A 20,805-nucleotide genomic window follows, 5' to 3' on the forward strand; every position below is an offset into this window, starting at 1 on the left:
TTACGATCCTACAGGACCTTTTGGCAGGATTAGACCAAAACCACAAAGCTGCAAAAATACCCCAGTTCTATATAGGGAGAGGATTGAGAAAAAAACATTGCTCTCATTGGCAGGTTTTCAACCACCCAACCTGTCTGGAGACTGTGAACGGGTTTCTAACAACAGGTGGGGTAAAAAGCTGCTAATGTGTGCAACAGCTCCATCCTGTGGACTCTTAAGGTATTAATTAACACATTGCAAACAGGCCTATGGATCATTGCCACTTCGGTTTCCAGTTTTCCAATAATTGTGTAATGTGGTATACTAAAAAAAAAAAGATGAATCATCCAACATATGATTTTAAATTATATATATTTATTAACTTGACAAAACACCACAGGGGCAACACCACACAGACAGAAAGCTTGTTTTAGGTAATTCAGATGGTAAGACACTAACAGTGAAAACAGTTAAAATAACAGCAGCTGAGGCAAACAGGGGAAAAAAAAAAAAAAAAAGAGCGTGAGGACAGCTCGAGATCGTCCAAGTACACGACGGTGCCAGCGCTCTGATAGTAGCCCCATCCAGAGTACTATAACAAGAAATAGAAATCCAAATGTATCTCTCTACATATATAGCCAAATACTTTCCAGTGGTTTTGCCAGTAGCTTTTCAGCACCCAACACCGCTCACAACAACACAAAACACGCCATTATTAAAACAACACTTCCACACTAAACTAGAGAGTACAGTCTCTCTCCCCTCGTACGCTTAAACGTATTACACACACACAAACTCCAGTTTAAATATTATTAATTAGGTCCTGCTGATCTCAACTTCAAAAAACCTAATCAGCAAAGCAGGAAAAAGTGAGCAGTATTAACGCTCTGTAACTGGTACATAAGCTGCTACATTTACGCTTGATTTCTACGCCATCACTCCAAAAGAGACAAAAAATGATCAGCCTGGTTAACCATGAGACAGGGCAGTGGCCGATGGGAGTTTTGGGACAACATTGACCAAGAAGTTGTCATAGTGCGTCATCTTTTTTTGGCCTGAAAACAAGACTGTTATGCTTCACTATATAACCTGTTGCTGAGGGCGATGCATGACTACCATTGTATACAGTATATTGCTGGCTGAAACTAGCTTTTGATAATCTTCAATAAAAGGCTTTAATTTATGTCTTCAAAGGTCCCTTGAAATGGCTTTAATGTTGTAAGTAGGGTTGCAAAGGGTCGGTAAATTTACAAAAACTCTCCAAGGGAAGTTACACTTTTTTACACTTCGCAATTTTGCACAATTTAAAAATAAAAATCGTACCTTTTAATAGTGAACTTATTTGGGGAGGAAATACACATAATAAGCAATACAAGGTCTTACAGCATGTTTTGGTTAAAGTATACCCATTTAATTGAATAACCATGCACTATTAAGTGCACTCTTTCGTCACAAGTACAGATCATTTGCCAGCATCCCATTATCTAGGAATTCAGTAAAATTACAACCTTGTGCAATCTCCCATCACATGTGCAGCCCACACTACCACACTGTCTGAGCCAAAGGACTACATGCTTTTATGCAAGTTTTGATTATATAACTGGAGTGAATGTATTTTATATTTCAGTTAACCAGCAGATAGTAGCCTAAAACAAAGTACACAATTCTGCTAGTTGGCAAATTAATGGATTATGTCTGCTTATGATATGGTAAAAGGCTTGTTTCTATCTGCACATGACATGGTAAATGCAACCGCTATATTTCTATTTTATTCCCATGGAAAGTTTCCACCTTGAATATTCCTGGAATTTGCAACCCTAGTTATAACTGTTTGAGCATCTCTGAATGAAACACAATATTGGGTGGAGGACAATAAAGATAGGCGTGAGTATATCCCAGGTGTTAATTAAGCTGTCAATGTTTTTACAAACTAACATCCAAGTACACAGCTGTGACCCATGTTATTGCTGCTACGTTACCTTAGTAGACCTGCAGGTTTGGAAGAGACGGTTTACCAGATCCCACACAAAACTAAGGTTACATTCAATTGGATGGAGATCTTTGAATAACCTAAGAATATTTTGATATCAAAATAATTAAAATACATTTTAGGATCATATTTGGCACATGATGGATGAGGTTAAATACACCCAGTGACACAAATAACAATAAATAAAGCCATTTTTCATTTCATGGGACCTTTAAAGATGCATACTGGTTTTCAAACTTTTTTGCCGACCTGATTAAAGTTTAAGCACTGTCATCTGTAGAACAGATACCGCTGTGCAGTCGCAGTCACACCTCTGTCACAGTGCACTGTCCATCGGGACTACGTGAGCGGAGATTGAGTGCAGAGCTGGAGGGCCCGCCCCTTGGAGGCATCCTTGCTGGCTGACTCTCTCTTAGCGGTCTTTGCCTATGTCTTCGCATCGGTTCTGCTCTCCCTCTGTCGCACTCCCTTTCCTCCTCGCTCTCACTGCTGCCGGATGCATACTCGTACGTCTGTAGCTCATCGTCTGCTTCCACCTCTTCGCCCTCTGGCTGGCTGATCAGGAGCTGGGAGAAAGACTCTTCAATGCTTGAGGGTGAGGGAGGAAGGGGACTAGTAAGATGGCGCCCCAAGAGTGTTGGAGGTCTAACAGGGGGAAGAGATGCCATAATCCCAAAGAATGAGGGTTGTGATTGGCCATCAGTGTCCGATCCATCAGCTGAATTGACGCGTTCTGTTGCAGCTGGGATGACAATTGGTACAGCAGGAATGGGGACAGGTTCGGGGTCTAACCTCAATCCTGCAACTCCCTTCTTGGGGATATCTACAATGTCCCGCTTTATCTTGCGTCTGCGGCCATGCTCGTTCCGACGATATTGCACCATGTTCTCCAGGTCGGCCACGTAAAGAAACCCTGCAATCAGCATCTCTGTGCTCTTCCTGTCCTTAGCGAAAGCTTCCTCCAGCTCACGGCTGGTCCTCTCATCATACTGCCACCAGCCGTTGCGCCCCTCATAGTACCACGCGTAGTCTCCACGGGAACCGCCCCCGGTCCCCCCACTCCGGCTCAACCCTGCGGCCGCTGCTTTCAGTTCTTCAGGCGAGAGGAGAACCGGCCGCTCCAGGAAGTCCTCTGGGACTTCTTGTCGACAGAGAGCACAGCGCTTGCTCTGCCAGGAGGCGCCTTTCACACACAGGAAACAGAAGACATGGAAGCACGGGAGGCGTACAGGGTGGACGCAGCTCTGCAGGCAGATGGCACACTCTGGGGTGGTGGTGGTGGAACTGGAAGGGTCTGTAGCGCAACTATCTCCTACTTCCTCTATCAGCTTGGAGGGAGCCAGGGCATCCACTGAACAGTCCACTTCTCCACAGCCTGCCATGCTGCAAAAGAGTAAACACAGCACTATCACAACAAGGCAAGGCAGCTTTATTTGTAAAGCACATTTCAGCAACAGGGTAATTCAAAGTGCTTTACATAAACATTCAAGAACATTGCGACAAAGTGCAAAATAATAATAATCAAAACAGTTATAAAAACATTAAATATTAGAAAATAAAAATAAAAATAAAAGCTAGGATAGAAGCTAAAATAGAAATATAACACACAAGAGTAAAAGCTCTAGTGCAGTATATAAGATCATTATCTGGTTTAATAAAAGGCAGCAGCAAACAGGAAAGTTTTAAGCTTTGGCAACAGATCTGCCTGCTAAGATTTGCATTATATTGCATAATTGTTACTACTTTAATCTAAATTAAATAGGCATGCAATTTGGTGCAGCTGAGCTTACACTTGACATGCTTTGTAGATAGTTTTGGGAACACCCTCATATATACACACACACACAGCATAAAGTTATTGTTCCTGCAAATATGCATCAGTGCAATAAAGTCTAAAAACAGTCCTAGTTAAGCAGATTTAAATATGACACAAGGGGACTGGCTGGCATCCCTGAATCTGCCTTCATTACGAGTTATATCAAAGGCCTCTTTTCTGCAGCTATCTAGCTACTGCTAAGCTAGCTTGTTAATTTGCTGGTTGCACTAGTGTAAACAAGACATACTCCTAACATTAAAGGCTAAAGGCTTGTCTATTTAAATGTGAAGTAACGCTATAACTAAGGCACTGTAGAGTTAACCTAGTTAACGTTATTGTGACAGCTGCTATAGCATATGTGGCTATTCAGCATGCTAGCTGTCAGCTGTTATTGTCACTCACCTGTTCACTGGGAGACCTGTTGAAGCGTCCTCAGCAGAAGAAGCGCAGATAGAAGAGTTTATAAAGCTGCATTTATATATATATTTGGTAATAAAGTTATGTACGCCAAGTAATGGCTGCTGTTATTGTCGGACAATGTTCCGGACCAAGCCCAGCTGACTTCAGAGCTCCTGGGTCGGCTGCACAAGCTCCTCCAATACAGTCTACATGTTCTGTAGATCTACTGCAGCTGCGCACACTGACGTTACGTACGTTACGTTACGCACACTGACGTCACGTCACGTTCCCCAGCCAACATCTGTATGTGGGGACCATGTGGGTAGTAAATGGGCTGAAAAATGGGCCCTATATGGGATTGTCCGTGGGTTACATAATGGCCTCGTGCCAATTGCCCTTGTGGGTTTCATGCAGGAGTACATTGGGTGTTATATGGGCCCAATCTGGGCAACATAAACCAAAACCCATCTCGGCCCCAGGTTTAAGGTCTATGTGGGAACTACATGGGGGCTACATGGCCTGAAATATGGGTTGTAAGTGGGTTTGTCCAGTTTCCATGTTGGGCCAATGCACTAATTTCCCAGTAGTGACCCAACTAGGACCCAGACGGGTAGCCCACATGGGGAGCCCATTTGGGACCTACTTAGTTGACCCATTTGTGTTGCCCATTCTGAGCCCATGCACTAATTTCCCATTAGTGACCCACCTAGAACCCACTTGGTATCCTACTTAGTTGATCCAAGTGGGCCCCGGATAAGATGCCCATTTTGGGCCCATACCCACTTGGTACCCAGGTACCCCCAGCATAACCCATGTGGGGCCCACATAACCATGTTGGCTGGGACCTGTTCTACACATTTATTGACTCCTGATATAAGAAGCAAGTTTCACTCATTTACAAAAAAGGACAGCCTTTTTTTTTTTCCAAGTAGACATTTAGTTTTGGTATTTATCACATCCTGCGTTCCAAATCGCATTATTCTTTTTACTTTTAGTACGTACTGCAGCTGCCCTTATAAAGTAGGTACTGTTGCATGCAGTATGCATACAATTGGGACATACAACTTTATTATAACATTGTCCCAATTTTATGCAGTACATACTACTTCATCATAACATTGCGCAAACTTATGTTCTTAATGTATATGTTCTTAATATGCCTTGTACAAAGTATTTCCTTTTATAATTGTAATATAACTTATTTTAATGGAGCTTCCCAGCAAAAAGCATTTCACACGATTGCACCTGCATAACCGGCGTGACAATAAACATCTTGAATCTTGAACTTTGACCATCTTGCTCATCTATTCACTGCTCAGAGGTATGCGACCGGCCGTGCGCTCCAATACTCATAATACCATACTATTTAGTATGCCAGAAAAGATTCGGTATATCATAGTATGTCAAATGCAGTTTTTTTTCTGGCTATTCTGATCCACAATCCTCTGCACAGCAGATATATGAGCAAGAGGGTCAAAGTTCAAGGCACAATGTTATGACGAAGGAAGTACTATATCCCAATTGTGTGCATACTGCATGCAACAGTAGTATGTACTTTGTAAGGGCAGCTGAAGTACGTACTAAAAGTAAAAATAAAAAGTATGCGATTTGGAACGCAGCCAGTCTGTATGAAAGTCTATAGTTTATATCAATTCATTATTTCATACATTGTTGTGTTGTGCCATGTTTATATTGCTCATTTCGTTGCATAATACCCGATCTGAAATATAATACAAAAAATGCAAAATATTAATCATAATGAATGATTGTTCATTTGTTAAAAGTTTTTTTTGTTTTTTACATATTTATTTATACATTCTCTTATATTTCTTTCATACAAATTGATATTCTATTAACATTTGGTAGTCTTGTAGCTTATGTTCAGATGTATAGGCCTAAAGGTCTGTTACACAGGGATGTTTTGACTTTGTTGCATAAAATAATAAAAGTAGTTAAAGTAGGAAAAGCACACAATAACATGAACAATGGCTCTATTCTGTGTCCCAGTAATCATGACTGTGTGACAGTGAGTCAGCATGCACAATAGAGAGCCGGACATCTCCTGAATAAATAAAGATGGAAAAAAAAAAGTCATCAAGTTAGACAATCAGTAAGTACTTTTACCACGGTTGGCTACAAGTGGCATCAATTTAGCACAACACTGCCATTCATATGAAATGTCTCTCATTCAGCCCAAGTCCAAATAAGCCCAAGCAATGCAGCAAAAGTGTTGAATTTATAGGTACACAAGAATATTATTAAAAAAAAAAAAAAAAAAAATCATATCTATCCATCCCTTTCCTTCATTTCTGTTGGATCACATAGAAAATTTAGTTTTATTTGAAATGAATACACTTTTCAAAATTTACAATAGTTTAACCAGCCAATATAAAATGTGCAATAACAAGTTGAATATCTCTGCAATAATATAAAAATAAGGGTCTCTCTTTCAATTTATAACAACCTACTTTGGTCTCTTTTTGGTGACACACTTCCTGATTTCTGACACATGTGGGCAGGGGTCGCCGGAGACGCTCGGAGACCGCACGACTTGTCGGTTACGCGTCTCCTGTCCCCTCCTGTAGGCCCGCGCGCTCCTTTTCCGAACACACGGACCCCAACCTGTCCATCCCCCGACCTCACAGTGCACTATGAGGAGAGAGGTGATGATGAGAAAGATACTCTGAGATTAAAAAGGTAAGACAGTGTTATTGGACAACCTCAACTGTGTGGAAACAGTGAAAGTGAATATCTCTCACCTTGGGAAATGCATTGCATAAGCTGCACATCAGGCTCAAATCCCCTCGGGCAGGTGAGATGGCACTGACCGTGGAGAGAGTACAGGTCTGCTCTACACCTCACACACAAGTTCCTCCTCACACACACCTCGCAGCCTATAGAGCACTCTGAGACAGAGGGACACAAAACATCAATACATGGTGCTGTAGTTCCCTGACATCATGGACCTCACTACATGCACACTGTACACACAGCCTTCGTGAGTAACATGCTGGACAGTGCCTCACCTGTGCATTCTCGCAGCGCTGTGTTTGCCGTCAGCCCATTTGGACAGCTGTTTTCGCATTTGCCCCGGAACAGGAAGTGACCCGGGTGACAATGTGTGCAGAAATTTTCACTGAAACAGGAAGCGCAGTCCTCCTTGCACCCTGCAGGCCAATGGAAATTAATTTTGGTCAGCATAGAGCAGGGGTCAGCAACCTTAACTATCAAAAGAGCCATTTTAGGCAAAAAAAAAAAAATTAAAAATCTGTCTGGACCCGCAAAACATTAGCAGTGAGGTATGGGGCCACTTTGAGGGGATAGAAAATCTGAGATTTCAAAAATAAAGTCATAATATTACCAGAATAAAGTCATAACTTTACGAGAAAAAGTAATATTACCAGAATAAAGTCATAACTTTACGAGAAAAGAAGTTGTAATATTAATAGAGTAAATTCACAACTTTACGAGAAAAAAAGAAAATAAATAAAATTGTAAAATTACTATTACTATACATATATATACTAATATTATGACTTTATTCTCATAATACTATGACTTTTTTTTCCGTAAACTTCTGACTTTATACTCATAATATTACTACTTTTTTCTCGAAATCTCAGATTTTTTTTATTTTCCTCAATGTGGCCCTAACACTCCGTCGTACCATCGTACCATAGACCTACAACAATGATAAATTAAAATTAAAATGTAAACAAAAAAACAGTTATTCATTTCCACTAATTTTTAAAAAGATTCACAGGGAGCCACTGGAGAGGAGCTAAAGAGGCTCCGGAGCCGCAGGTTGCTGACCCCTGGCATAGAGTGACCACACGGGTTTGTTTTATTCTCTCCACATTGAGTTAGAGCTGTTGACTTAAAGAGGACCTATTATTGCTCATTTTCAGGTTCATACTTACCATGATTTATTGTTAAAAAAAAAAAAAAAAAAAATGCTTTACTTTTCTCATACCGGCTGTGCTGCAGAAATCCATCCCGGGACATTTTATGCAAGCGCCCATAGGACGCAAGCTGAAAAATTGGGGGCGGTAATTTTAACACTAATACAGTTTTTGTGGTATAAAGATAATCTGATGGTGCTGAAGACCTTCAAGACACTTCATAGTGGATGACACCTACTGCGCTACCGCTGAGGTGAGCTGGAATACTAGTCACAGTTCGTCACGTTCACGATGTAAATGACTGAGCCAATCAGATTTCAACCAACATGAGGACCAGTCCAAATTGGGAGGACCCGCTTGTATTACCCCCTCAATATTGAAAGTATTCGATTGTTCCAGTCTGACAGGCCGTGTTCCGCTCTGTGCTGTCTGCCTGCAGTTACTGCTATTAGTTACTTTTTATTATTATTATTATATCATTGTTATTTTGCTCATAATGAATGGCGCCAAAAGGCCGCCCTAGGCAATTGGCTAGTTCGCCTATATGGACACGCTGGCCATGGCTGTGACGTAAAGGCACACGCCATTGCCAACTTTTTGCCTTGCTTTAGACGACATCAAGCTCGCTCTGGCCCGCGCTCACTCGCACAGCGGTTACATTTTGGCTGCTCCAAACGCCATGAAAAACTCTCTTCTGCTTGTATGATCAATTCACTTTTAGAAATTCTGAGTTTTACGTTTTAGAAAACAGAATAGGGGGCAATAGACTAGAAACAAAAATGTTTTTCCATTCTCTTTTCTTTTTTTCCATAATTATCGAGACCTGGAAATTACTAAAAATCGAATTCCATACTGCGTAGGAACCCTGAACTATATCACACACTAAAGTGAAAGGGGAAAAGGCACAAAAGCACAATAGGTCCTCTTTAAACATCAATCCGTCACTCCTACATGTGCCCGTTGGTACTTACTGGCGCAGGTGCTGATGTGTGGCGAGCGCATGCCATAGTGACCCCGGGGACATGAGGACAGACAGGTGCCCCTCTGCCGCATCCCATCCAGCTCCAAGTGGAAGAAGAGGCGAGGTTTGCAGGACAGACAGCCATTCGGGGCAGAACATGTCGCACAACCCGCTGGACACAGTCTGCTCACGGAGGAGCTGCCTGCGGATAAAAAGGGATACAAGATGTGTGTGTCCGACTCCAAAAACGCTGCGTGAGTTTTATATTCTTTTCCTGTGCTCATGCAAATGAAATGTAATAAAGTACCTCTACTCTGTGATCCATTTATAGTATGAAACATTAACATGGTTTTACGAGAGCAGGGCCGACACACAGAGCCAAGCTTTGAAATTCATGGTGTGCAAGTGGGTGAAACTAACGGAAATCTATGACCACATTGTTCTCTGAAAGCTGAAAGAACACATTTATTGTCTCCATATGTAGTGTCTGTCTACTGTTTTATTATGTCCCACTGGAAAAAATGGGGAAAGATAAGGCGCGTTTCACATGAGAGCCATGTCTAACAATAGTATTAAGAGAGGTTGGGAATGACAAGTTATGCATGAATACTTACGTCTCGTGATATCTAGGCCTTTTGTGAGATTCATGAAGTGCAGAATCCAAACGAACGATAGTATCCGCATTTTCCTTCGCGGTCCTTCAGTACGGAATCGATCCAGTCAGCAGAGGCACCTTGCGACACATCCCAAATCCTGAGATGTACGTTTCAATAAAAAAAGTCTGAATTTTTTCCACAAAATTCATTCAAATGGACCCATGTAGAGGCTCCAGCCTGGGTGAGAGAGCGGTCGGGGGAAGAGTTTCGGCTAAATGTTTTTCTTGAAGACGAATCCCATGTGCATTCCATGAGATCACTCACGCTGGCAGAATGCCACGAAGAACGCAAACAGAGGAGAAACCATCATATGATAGTCGCTACTCGGATCTAACGGAGACCTGTGGGCTTGTCTCTGCTGTCCCCCCCCCGCCCCTCAGACACACACACTCCCTACCTCCCCTCCCGTGTTACCCGTCCTTCACAACCCTCCTCCGTTATCACATCAAACAGGGTCTCCTCACAGAAATGGAATAATACTAAAACCAAGTCACATACTCTACATTTATTAGCCAACTAAAGCTTACAATTCTGTGTCTTTTAAAGTCTCCCTCCACTCAAAAATGTGTTTTTTTTTATTGTAACTTCACTCAGATGTTTGACCTTCACTGTGCAGCGTTCGACGCCAAAATGCTGTTTTAACATTCAGCTACTCAAGGAGGAAAGTTTATCTGCGCTCACTTTAAATCTGAGCTTTAAGACGTGCACACACAAGCGTGACTTTGTAACATCACAACTGGAAGCCAATTAGCAACTTACACAACGTGATGTAGAAACTTGCAGAGTGTACGTACTGGGAATTGAATTTTCAGTGATGTAGAACACATTTTGTTGCCAATAGTTAGTTATCTTTAACTTCTGACATTAACAATATTAGCATATTCACCAATTTTTATTGAGGGAGAAAGAGTAGATGCATTCTAACGAGGTAAATTATTTGAGTGAAAAAACGATGTTTGACAAAAATAATTATTCAAAACAGAGAATTTTATATATCTTGGGAATCACCAGAGACCCCACGATAAGATATCATCACGATACGATTTTAAACATTTTGCGATATTCTGTGTATTGCGATTTATTCGCTTTTTTAGACTGCAAATCAAATCATCTGTTTTATCTAATGAGATACAGTTTTCACTCTGTTCATCTCAGAGTTTTCATTCACACATCTTGAGGATCAGAGGTAAAGAGACCCCTTTGAAAATGGCCATGCCAGTTTTTCCTCGCCCCAAATTTAGCGCAACTTTGGAGCGTTATTTAGCCACGCAAAATATTGCGATACTATGCTGTATCAATTTTTTCCCCCCACCTCTACTTAAAACTTGCCTGGTAGGGATCTTTAAATATTTGTGAAATATCGGACTGCAGCTCACAATTCTCATGAAGAAGTCCATTGATATTTTGACCAATATATTATTGTGTGAGCGGATTGATACGATTTGTTTCTACATCATTTAGTAAACAACATTGCTTTTCAAATGACACTTTTTTGTGCGTCAGCATAACTGCTATAAATCTTCATCACAGTAGGATGGAGCTTGTTTACAGCACATCGAGTTCACAATCCCCTCATTTACTCTCGTCTTTAAATCATACGCTCTCGGCTCAGCCCAAATGGGAAATCGGGTGAGTGTGTAACCATGACAACAAAATATCACCTCATTTGGTTCCATTTAACAATAATGCTATGACTATGATTTGAAGCATGTTATCACAAGATCAACACCAGCTTTACGAAATCTCCCCACGCGGGCTGGATGAAGTCCATGAAAAAAACACAAAAAACGCAGTTATCATGTGTCGATTTAGATCACCTTAAGCCACTTCATGTTCTCCATGAGGACTGGATTCAGGAAATTAAGACCACAGATACAGGGTGATATGACTACCTCCCAATGAGAAAATAAAAACTAAAGAGCTGGAGGTGTCAGAGAAGATCTGCGATTCCCACAGAAACGTTGGAAGGCGATAAAAGCTGTAAGCTCCAGAGGGTTCGTTGTTTGGCGTCCCGGTGTGTATTATCGCCTGTTTTGGGAACTCTGTGGTTCTCAAAACAGATTTGAACTCTGTAGTGTTCCCCCCTTCCTGGAATTGCTGCAATCTCTGCTTCGGTCCATAATCCCTTCAGAGCCTGTCAAATCTTATAGAATAAAAATTTGAGTATGTTGCTTTTGCTTATTTCAAGACGTTTTTGTCATACTGTTGTTAAGACTAAAATAATTATTCTGTGCCTCCTCGGGGCAAAGACATGAACAGAAAACAGTGACACACTTGAAACCATGTGCTCCTTATTAAGAACAGCACAGCAAGTTATCATAATAACATCGCTGCCAAAATGGACTGCCGTGCTTTCTCGGGCTTGTCTGGAAAAAATGTCAAAAGAGGAATCAGCGGGAGCTTTGCAGTGGGCTTTTACACTGGAGCTGATTTATCATCTGAGAGACGGAGCTGAAAGTTACACACTGCCAGACAGAGGAGCTGGACAGGGCTACGCTGGCTCGCTTAAATTGTCAACAGGTGCTTCGGCAAGAAGATACAGGCGAGGCACAGCTTTTTTTTTTATTTTGATAGAGGAAGAAGAGCGGGTTTCTCAAATCCCTCAAGAACAAGAGCAAACCTAGTGAGGAGGTCAATAGAATATCACCTCAGAGGATTCTCTGGATGTGCAGCCAGCTGTTGCAGAGCAACGTCATCCATCAATCTGCACGCAGTAGATTTATAGATTAGATTGCAACTCGCATATCTCCAACAGGAGAGTGTGAAGACGTTTAACTCACTAACAATCACTACCTGCCTAATGGAAGAATTAGAAAATGCATACAGATGTTAAGAGGAAGTCATGAGAACATAAGAATCAAGGAGAAAAACAGCAGGGCAGGTGCCAGGGGTTCAAAGGTCAGAAGGGTGGAGCTCCACAAACCCAGTAACACCTCCTCAACCTGACTGGGAACATAAACATGACATGGCTAGGCTCGCTGGGGTGCCAGATCAGATTCTTGAAGAAAATAACCGTTGGAAGCCAAGGAATGTTAAACTGCCAGAAAAAGAAAGACGGAGAAATGAGCCAAATGATAAAGATGGAGGACAGCAAGAGCCAAGTGAAAAATAAAGTTAGTGACAAATTTAAACCACATGGACATATATACCTGTATTATGTTCACATGATCTAATATTCAATTAACATGCACTGGAGTTGTACCTTGCATTGTTTTGTATGAAATCCCTTGATCTACTGTTTTAACACAGGCCAAGACAATAAAATCTTGAATTTGGTGCTCAAGCAGTCCACTATGCTACAAACCAAAAACAGCTTTCAGGTCAACACCAGCTATCACGGTTCAGCTGGAGCAAAAAAACAGCGTTTTCAATAAAAATCAGGCACTAAAACAATATAACTTTGACCTCTTCACCGCTCACACACCTTAAAAGGTTCAGTCCGGCTGTGAAGAAACCCGCAGTGATAAAGGTATGAGCAGGATAGCATCTCAGCACGCAGATAATCTATGTAGCGTGAAGTGAAGTGAGGAATTTGGGAGGAGGCTGAGCCTCGCTCTCAGTGAAGAAGCTGTGAAGCATGCGGCTTAAAATGCAGACCGTGACGGAGGACAGGAGAGCGAGACCGGGGCCGAAGAGATCTGGAAGCACTAACGTACTCTGAGGCTTTCCACAACTCTGAGATCAAAGCTTAATACACTCAGCTCATTTGTTTTGATACTGCTCGTACAGTATTTATTGCATTTTTTAACACTTTCTAATGTGACGGTTGACCTGATGGCAGCAGCTGTCATGACATGATTATATGTTGTATTACATCATTATTATTATTAGTAGTAGTGTTATATGAGCAAGCTGTTATGTTTAGTATTGTAAGTTTTGGGACTAAAAAGTCTACAATATGAGCCATTTCACAAGAATTTAATTTAACAAAAAACACAAAATAGGACATTTCAAATGGAAAACTAATTATGTATCATAAAAAAGCAAAAAATATTGTTGCTGTCATTCATGATAATGTTCGTAAAAATGACGATGATTCAGTTCGCCGTCTTCACCCCCTTGATTTTTTCAGCATTTTCTATAAAGAAACAAACAAAACAAAAAAATCGCTGTAAGTTTATCTCCTGTTCAAAATGGAGACATGAAAAAGTCTTCAAGAAATAAAATCATTATTAGTAAGAAGAAGCACTACTACATCTCATTAATAATTGTCAACATCAATTCTAGATATTATATAAATATTAACATTTTAAATTCAAACAAATACACTCAATGTAAAAAATAATTTTGTGCTGAAATATAAATAAGAAATGCGTATAAGTGAAACTGTTTAGGACTTTCATTTCAATTTAAAAAGACAGATCCTGATCATGTTTATTGAGCACCTCGATCAGACAACGTGCTGTTTACTGATTCAATTGATTGATTATATGTGATATGTGATACTTTGATGCCGTCCGGACCAAAACTTCCCCCCCAGGTTAAAGGCACAGTCATGTGCACAAGTGCAAAACTAACATTCGCCTCGTGTTCACTTCCATTCTATGCGAGCGAAGGGGGAAAAAAAACATTAGCTTCCTGTTGCGAAGCAAATTCACATCTTTGCATTCGCGTGGAGTTCAACTTTGGTGAACTTTCAGTTTGAAAATCTCCTCGGCAGGCGATGATCACTCGCCATAATGAGGCAATCCCTCTGCTCTGAGTATTGAATTTATCCCCTCCATCTATTCAGACTTCAAGCAGGGTCTAAGAAACCTTCAAATTACTGCAGCCTTTAATACAGAGATTTTGATGGTTGCTATCTAAATTTACTTAAAAAGGACATCAACAATAACTAATCTTAGATAATAAAAACTAAAGAATATCTCTGACTTGGAACGGATTGATAAACCTACTGTAAATTATGAAGAAGAATTACTTCCGTTTACACACACCCACACACACGACCCATAGACATGCAGTTGTTGTGGAGGGGTGTTAAGAGTTGATGGTGCTGCATGGTCAGGTGCTCCGAGCAGTAAGCGGTTCGGTGCCTTGCTCAAGGGCACCTTTGCAGTGCCCAGGAGGTAAACTGGCACCTCTCCAGCTACCATTCCCCTTCCTGAACTGACTGGTCCGTACTGGACTTGAAACAAGCCACCCTACAGTTCCCAAGCCAAGTCCCAACGGACTGAGCTACTGCCGCCCCAAAACTAAACTAAAAACACTGGATATCAGTTGTAAAAGAAAAATGATGTGTACATTTTCAGTTCAGTGATTCAGAGTGTCCTGTTATACTGCAGCACAGCCTGGCTCAGTAGTATATCTGTAAAACTTAAAACTAAACTTTATAGCCAAATCAAAATCTGCACGAAGATCATTGGCCAACCTGTGACAGCCTCCTTTCAAGCAACTCACAACAAGAGTATGCTCAGACTTGCCAACAGCATCTCTTCTGATCCCTTACATGTTTTAAATGGGGGATATCAACTTCTGCCCTCCAAGAGGTGATTCAGAGTCCCTACATTTAACCTGCATCAGGCTAAAGAAAGCTTTTGTCCATCAGTCCATCTTGTTGCTATATAATAATTAATTTGCTGCTTAAGAAGACATGTAAATCCAGAGGACAGATGGTCATTTTGTAATGGGTTATGTATGAATAATTGTTATGCGTTTTGTTTTTTGTCTGATGGGTCTGTCTATGGTAACAGTATGTCTATTGTATGTGTACTTTCTCTCAAACTGAGCTGCCTATGGATGCAAAATGAATTTCAGTGCAAAATTACAATAAAGTTGTATCGTATCGTATCATATGTGGGCTGCTACTGGTGCCTATTTAACTCATTAAGATGTGGGCCATTTCCAAAAAATTTTACATTTCTCAATTGTATTTTATGCAGCTCATGCCAATAAAGCAACTGATTCAATAAAAAAAACCAATCAAAAATAAGCTTTGTATATATGTTGGATTTCACATTACAATATAGGGCCATCAGAAAATCTCCTGGACAGAAACAACCACTATAACATGTGTTTTCCCAGATGTACATCGACAGAAAACCTTTGTCTCGAGCACCTTTCATTATGTATTTCATGAACTGAACTGATCAGTGAAATGTTAGTAAGACAGCACAACCCCCTGATGATCTGAGCCCTCTGTGTGAACTAACCTTGGACACTGCCTTGAGATGATGAGCTCGGATCGTTGCAGATTTCTCTTCAAAAGCTTTGGCTTTCGCCTCCTCAGCCAGGTTGTTCAGAAACACCAGCGTTAGGAGTTCAATCTGAGGAAACGGGAAGAGAACAGCTTGTTTATTACTCAGCTAATGTGTCAGTAATGCTAGTTAGTGTTAGCACAAGTAGCTACTTACCATCGCCTCTGCCGTCGCCCTCACGTTAACGTTACTCTTCGTTTTTGTTTTAACTATATATTTTAATTTGGGCGCCTTCTTCAGCATTTTGTCAAATGTTTCAGTGACTCTGGAGACAACAGAGAGTTTGTTTTGGTCTTCAGATCTCCCGCTTCTCCTACTTCCTTTAAAAGTGATTCTTCTTCTTGGAATTTAGATGTTCGCTTGTTGCCATGACTGCCACCTATCGGTTTCCACAAATTAAAATTTACAAACAACATGGCTCATAGATCATTGCCTACCCCAGGGGTCAGTCACCTTTACTATCAAAAGAGCCATTTTGGGCAAAAAAAAAAAAAGGAAATCTGTCTGGAGCTGTAAAATATTTGATCATTGTGATGAAGGTTACACAGTTTATAGTTTAAGTATATAGTATATAAGTCTAATGCAGTGAGGGCCAAAGAGACAATGTACTACAGAGTATTAGGGCCGTATTGAGGGAAAAAACATCTGAGATTTCGAGAATAAAGTCATAATATTACGAGAAAAATGTCGTAATTGAACGAGAAAAAAGGTCAAAATTTACGAAAATTAAAGTCATAACTTTACGAAAAAAAAAGTTGTAATATTACGAGAATAAAATCATAATTTAACAAGAAAAAAGTCGTAATTTACGAGAATAAAGTCATACCTTTATGAGAAAAAAACCGTAAAATTACTACTTTATAATATTAAAAAAACGTATTATCGTAATCCCATGACTTTATTCACGAAATCTCAGATTAATTTTTTTCCCTCAATGTGGCCCCTAATACTTGTACTCGTCGTACCATTGACCTACAACAATGATAAATAAAAATGAAAATGTTAACAAAAAACAGTTATTCATTTCCACTAATTTTTTAAAAAATCCACAGGGAGCCACTGGAGAGGAGCTAAAGAGCTGCATGTGGCTCCGGAGACGCAGGTTGCTGACCACTATATTAGAGTAAAAGGACAAGGTGCATACAGAACAAGAACAGATACAATATGTAAAATTATACATGAAAATAATAATAAATTAAATTAAGGGCTATGGAGCTGTACCTGTAATTCATATTCTTCTATTATACTAAGAAGTTTCAATGCATTTTTGTTTTTCATGACTTTCATGATTTTCATGACTTTCATGACAAATTCAAATTTACAAACAACATGGCTCATAGATCATTGCATTAGAGTAAAAGGACGAGGTGCATACAGAACAAGAACAGATAAACAACCAATAAACAATAAATACAAACAATACATCTGTGCAACATTAATACACTGAATGTGAAATACATTTGTGTGTGCAATATATCCTTGATGCAATATACACCTCAAGTGCAACTACCTTTGTTTACATTTTATTTTATTTATAAAGTATTCCCAACCATGCACCCAGTATTTGACTTCACTATCCAGGCAGATGAATTCATAGTTTCTCTTTTCTCTTAGGTTCCTTCTGTTGTTTATGCCGCCATCTAGCGGATGCTTTGGGGAACTACATGAGGAGAGCACCGTCAGACTCTACTATCTGTATCCGGGTCAGGGGGTAGTAATGTCGGCCACCATGGAGACAGCAGCCGGTGTGAGCAATATGCTGCAATTCATGAAACTTATCGGACAACTCAAAGTAAGACTTCTTCCCAAACTCTGGCTACCTTCTGTTGATTTAGTCTCTGACCAAAAAATGAACATCACATTACCTGAAGTGTGTTGTAGCTTGTCTTTACTGACTGTTCTGCTGGTGTTACTGTTGCTAACACAGTGAGGCAGTGCTTGGTGTACTGGGATAGACTGCTATAACCTAAAGGGGTATATAACATTAGGAGAAACCTATTTAATCAAACAATATGACTCCCTTATCTGTGCCTTAATGTGGTCAAAGAAATGAAACCATTATCAATGGTTTCACACATGGTTTTGTCTAGTTTTGTCCAACCAACAGTGCAAAACCTAAAGAAATTCAGTTTACTATCATAAAATACTAAGAAAACCAGGAAATAGTCACCTTCCAGAAGCTTCAGACAGTGATTTTTTTTTGTTTATAAATGTCTTATATTATAAAATGTGCAGTTAAACAACATTTTTCAATAATTCTGTGCAGTGAAGTCAGTATCTGCAAAACCCAAACTGTCTCACTAAAGCTGGTGAAATATGTCATGAGACATATATTACATTTTTTCAAATTCAAGATTCAAGATGTTTATTGTCATGCCGGTTATACAAGTACAATCGTGTGAAATGCTTTTTGCTTGGAAGCTCCATTAAAAATAATAAGTTATATTACAATTATAAAAGGAAATACTTTGTACAAGGCATATTAAGAACATATACATATCAGGAAGTATGAATGTACATGTATAAGAAATACTTTGTACAAGGCATATTAAGAACATATACATATCAGGAAGTATGAATGTACATGTATAAGAAATACTTTGTACAAGGCATATTAAGAACATATACATATCAGGAAGTATGAATGTACATGTATAAGAAATACTTTGTACAAGGCATATTAAGAACATATACATATCAGGAAGTATGAATGTACATGTATAAGAAATACTTTGTACAAGGCATATTAAGAACATATACAGTATATACAGTATAAGATATATGATTGAGGTATTGCACTTGTTTATTGCACTTTTTGTGTGCTAATTGTGTGTTGTTGTGGTTGGCGTTAACCTGCAGAGGGTCCCAAGGACCGGCTGGGTGTACAGGAACGTGAAGAAGCCAGAGAGTGTATCGGACCACATGTACCGCATGGCCATGATGTCTCTGACCATCACAGACCCCACAGTGAACAAGGACAGGTGCTTCATTCACTCAGCTTGCAACTCAGACCTGGAAGCAAATGGATTTCCAAAAAAGCATAAATACTCATCAGATTTTTCCACTTTGCTTATGCAGCGTAGTCCAAATATTTTGTTGCAAAAATACTTTTATCATGCTCATACATGTTTTACCTCACTGTCTTTAGATGCATAAAGCTGGCTCTGGTTCATGACATGGCAGAGTGCATTGTGGGAGATATCGCTCCATCAGACAACATCAGTAAAGCTGAGAAACACAGGCGAGAAGAGGCAAGTCACTGCACATCTAAACACGATAGAGCCGGTAACGATGATGGTTTCTATAAAATGAAACCATCTCTGTTTTGGGGTTTTCTTATTTCTCGGCGTCACGTCTCTCTCAGGAGGCGATGAAACATCTATCATCTCTTCTGCCGGAGGGACTCAAGCAGGAAATGTATGGACTCTGGGAGGTACGTCTCTGGTGTGTTTGTAGCTCATGAATGAATTTATAATTATATGTATGTCAGCATGTTCTTGTGGAAAACTCATTTGTGTTTTTTTCTGCAGGAATATGAAACCCAGAGCAGTGCAGAGGCCCGGTTGGTGAAACAGTTTGACCTCCTGGAGATGATCCTGCAGGCTCATGAGTACGAGGAGCTGGAGGGAACACCGGGAAGACTGCAGGAGTTCTTTGACTCCACTAAAGGCAAGACTTCTTCTTCACTGGATCTCATCATTTTAAGTTGCTCACATTCTGGCACTAAGGATCGCTTTTTTACCTTGTGTTATTTATTCAATGTATACGTATGCAACTAAGCAGTTTTCATATTATATTTGAAACAGTTATTTGCTTTATAAAACAGTCAATAATCCATAGTTGTGGCACTTTGACCCTAGATTACTGTTTCCAAACAATATAGTTTTATCTAATTTTTAGGCCTCAATTCATTTAAAAACAAGTTTTGTCATGTTGTGCAGACTTTTTTTTATACATATAATTTTATTTATATTTCAAAGATTTTGAAGCAAGTTGCCTTGCATTTTGTATAATTAGTTTTGTATTCTCTCCCAGGTCGTTTCCATCACCCAGACGTGCTCCAGCTCCTCAGCTCTTTGAATGAAGAGAGAGGATGTCACATGACTAAAACGGATGAAACAAAGAACTCGCAGACGACCGGCGCGGCAACTTCACACACCTCCTGACTGTAATACACACACACACACCTCCTTAGCGGAGGGACTGTAACACAAAGTGTGTCTACGAGGATTCACAAACACGTCACAGGATCAGTGGGGAAACTGTGTTGTTGGAGTTTCAACTGTCTTCAAAATCTCTTCATTTTTGACACATTTTACTGCAGTGCAACTGACGATGATGGCACATGGATATCTTCTATGTGCATGCAGCTGTTTTGGCCCATTAATTTAATCCATACTGTCCTAGAAAATACAGTATCGCCATCTATAATAAATACATTGGGACAGCTGCTAATGCAGAAAGTGCCAGATAATATACAAATGCAATAACGTGTCAAAATGTAATGAAATGTCCTTATAAATGGGTTGAAGATTTCTCTTTAAATCCCAGATATTAATGTTACATTATCACATTAGTTGCACATTTTACCTCTCTTACGGTTAGTGTTTATTGAACTGCTAATGTATTGAGAAACTGTGCCAACATTTCTTTACAGCGAGATGCTTTATTGTGTTTCCGCTCCATTAAATTTATTTATTTTTTATTACATTTTGACATGTTGTTAATAATAATTATCTGGCAGATATTACTTTATAGGAAAAAAATAACTTTAAAACAATGGTGCTGAGCGACCAGAAAATAGTGTTAATACATTTTCTGATGCAGTCTTACTGTACAATATACAGAATATGTTAGTACCAACAACGTACTCAGGAATTCAGTGTTGCTGATGAATGAGAAAACGGT

General features: G+C 39.9%; 4 protein-coding genes across 6 annotated transcripts; 1 reads left to right on the forward strand and 3 right to left on the reverse strand.

Annotated features, from left to right (window-relative positions):
- Nucleotides 1-334: 334 nt before the first annotated feature.
- On the reverse strand, nucleotides 335-4,444 carry LOC119477132 (E3 ubiquitin-protein ligase rnf146-like). The gene is made up of 2 exons (XM_037751021.1): nucleotides 4,188-4,444; nucleotides 335-3,352 (listed from the first exon to the last, which is right to left on the reverse strand). The coding sequence occupies exon 2, from the start codon at nucleotides 3,349-3,351 to the stop codon at nucleotides 2,275-2,277; it is 1,077 nt and encodes a 358-aa protein (XP_037606949.1). The 5' UTR covers nucleotide 3,352; nucleotides 4,188-4,444; the 3' UTR covers nucleotides 335-2,274.
- Nucleotides 4,445-5,965: 1,521 nt separating this feature from the next.
- LOC119476654 (R-spondin-3-like) lies at nucleotides 5,966-10,058 on the reverse strand. Of its 3 annotated transcripts, XM_037750069.1 has the most exons (6): nucleotides 9,662-10,058; nucleotides 9,058-9,249; nucleotides 7,211-7,351; nucleotides 6,944-7,090; nucleotides 6,653-6,833; nucleotides 5,966-6,246 (listed from the first exon to the last, which is right to left on the reverse strand). In XM_037750069.1, the coding sequence occupies exons 1-6, from the start codon at nucleotides 9,729-9,731 to the stop codon at nucleotides 6,216-6,218; spliced, it is 762 nt and encodes a 253-aa protein (XP_037605997.1). In that variant the 5' UTR covers nucleotides 9,732-10,058; the 3' UTR covers nucleotides 5,966-6,215. The 3 variants fall into 3 exon arrangements, with proteins under 3 accessions (XP_037605997.1, XP_037605996.1, XP_037605998.1); XM_037750068.1 differs by lacking the exon at nucleotides 9,662-10,058 and having other exon boundaries at nucleotides 9,058-9,640; XM_037750070.1 differs by lacking the exons at nucleotides 5,966-6,246; nucleotides 9,662-10,058 and having other exon boundaries at nucleotides 6,694-6,867; nucleotides 9,058-9,640.
- A 3,547-nt stretch (nucleotides 10,059-13,605) lies between these two features.
- On the reverse strand, nucleotides 13,606-16,269 carry cenpw (centromere protein W). The gene is made up of 3 exons (XM_037750085.1): nucleotides 16,054-16,269; nucleotides 15,853-15,966; nucleotides 13,606-13,781 (listed from the first exon to the last, which is right to left on the reverse strand). The coding sequence occupies exons 1-3, from the start codon at nucleotides 16,138-16,140 to the stop codon at nucleotides 13,755-13,757; spliced, it is 228 nt and encodes a 75-aa protein (XP_037606013.1). The 5' UTR covers nucleotides 16,141-16,269; the 3' UTR covers nucleotides 13,606-13,754.
- A 1,265-nt stretch (nucleotides 16,270-17,534) lies between these two features.
- hddc2 (HD domain containing 2) lies at nucleotides 17,535-20,263 on the forward strand. Its single transcript, XM_037750787.1, has 6 exons — nucleotides 17,535-17,689; nucleotides 18,757-18,878; nucleotides 19,046-19,148; nucleotides 19,262-19,330; nucleotides 19,428-19,566; nucleotides 19,933-20,263. The coding sequence occupies exons 1-6, from the start codon at nucleotides 17,615-17,617 to the stop codon at nucleotides 20,061-20,063; spliced, it is 639 nt and encodes a 212-aa protein (XP_037606715.1). The 5' UTR covers nucleotides 17,535-17,614; the 3' UTR covers nucleotides 20,064-20,263.
- Nucleotides 20,264-20,805: the final 542 nt, after the last annotated feature.

The sequence above is a fragment of the Sebastes umbrosus genome, chromosome 18, assembly GCF_015220745.1.
Source record: "Sebastes umbrosus isolate fSebUmb1 chromosome 18, fSebUmb1.pri, whole genome shotgun sequence".
Classification (NCBI taxonomy): domain Eukaryota; kingdom Metazoa; phylum Chordata; class Actinopteri; order Perciformes; family Sebastidae; genus Sebastes; species Sebastes umbrosus.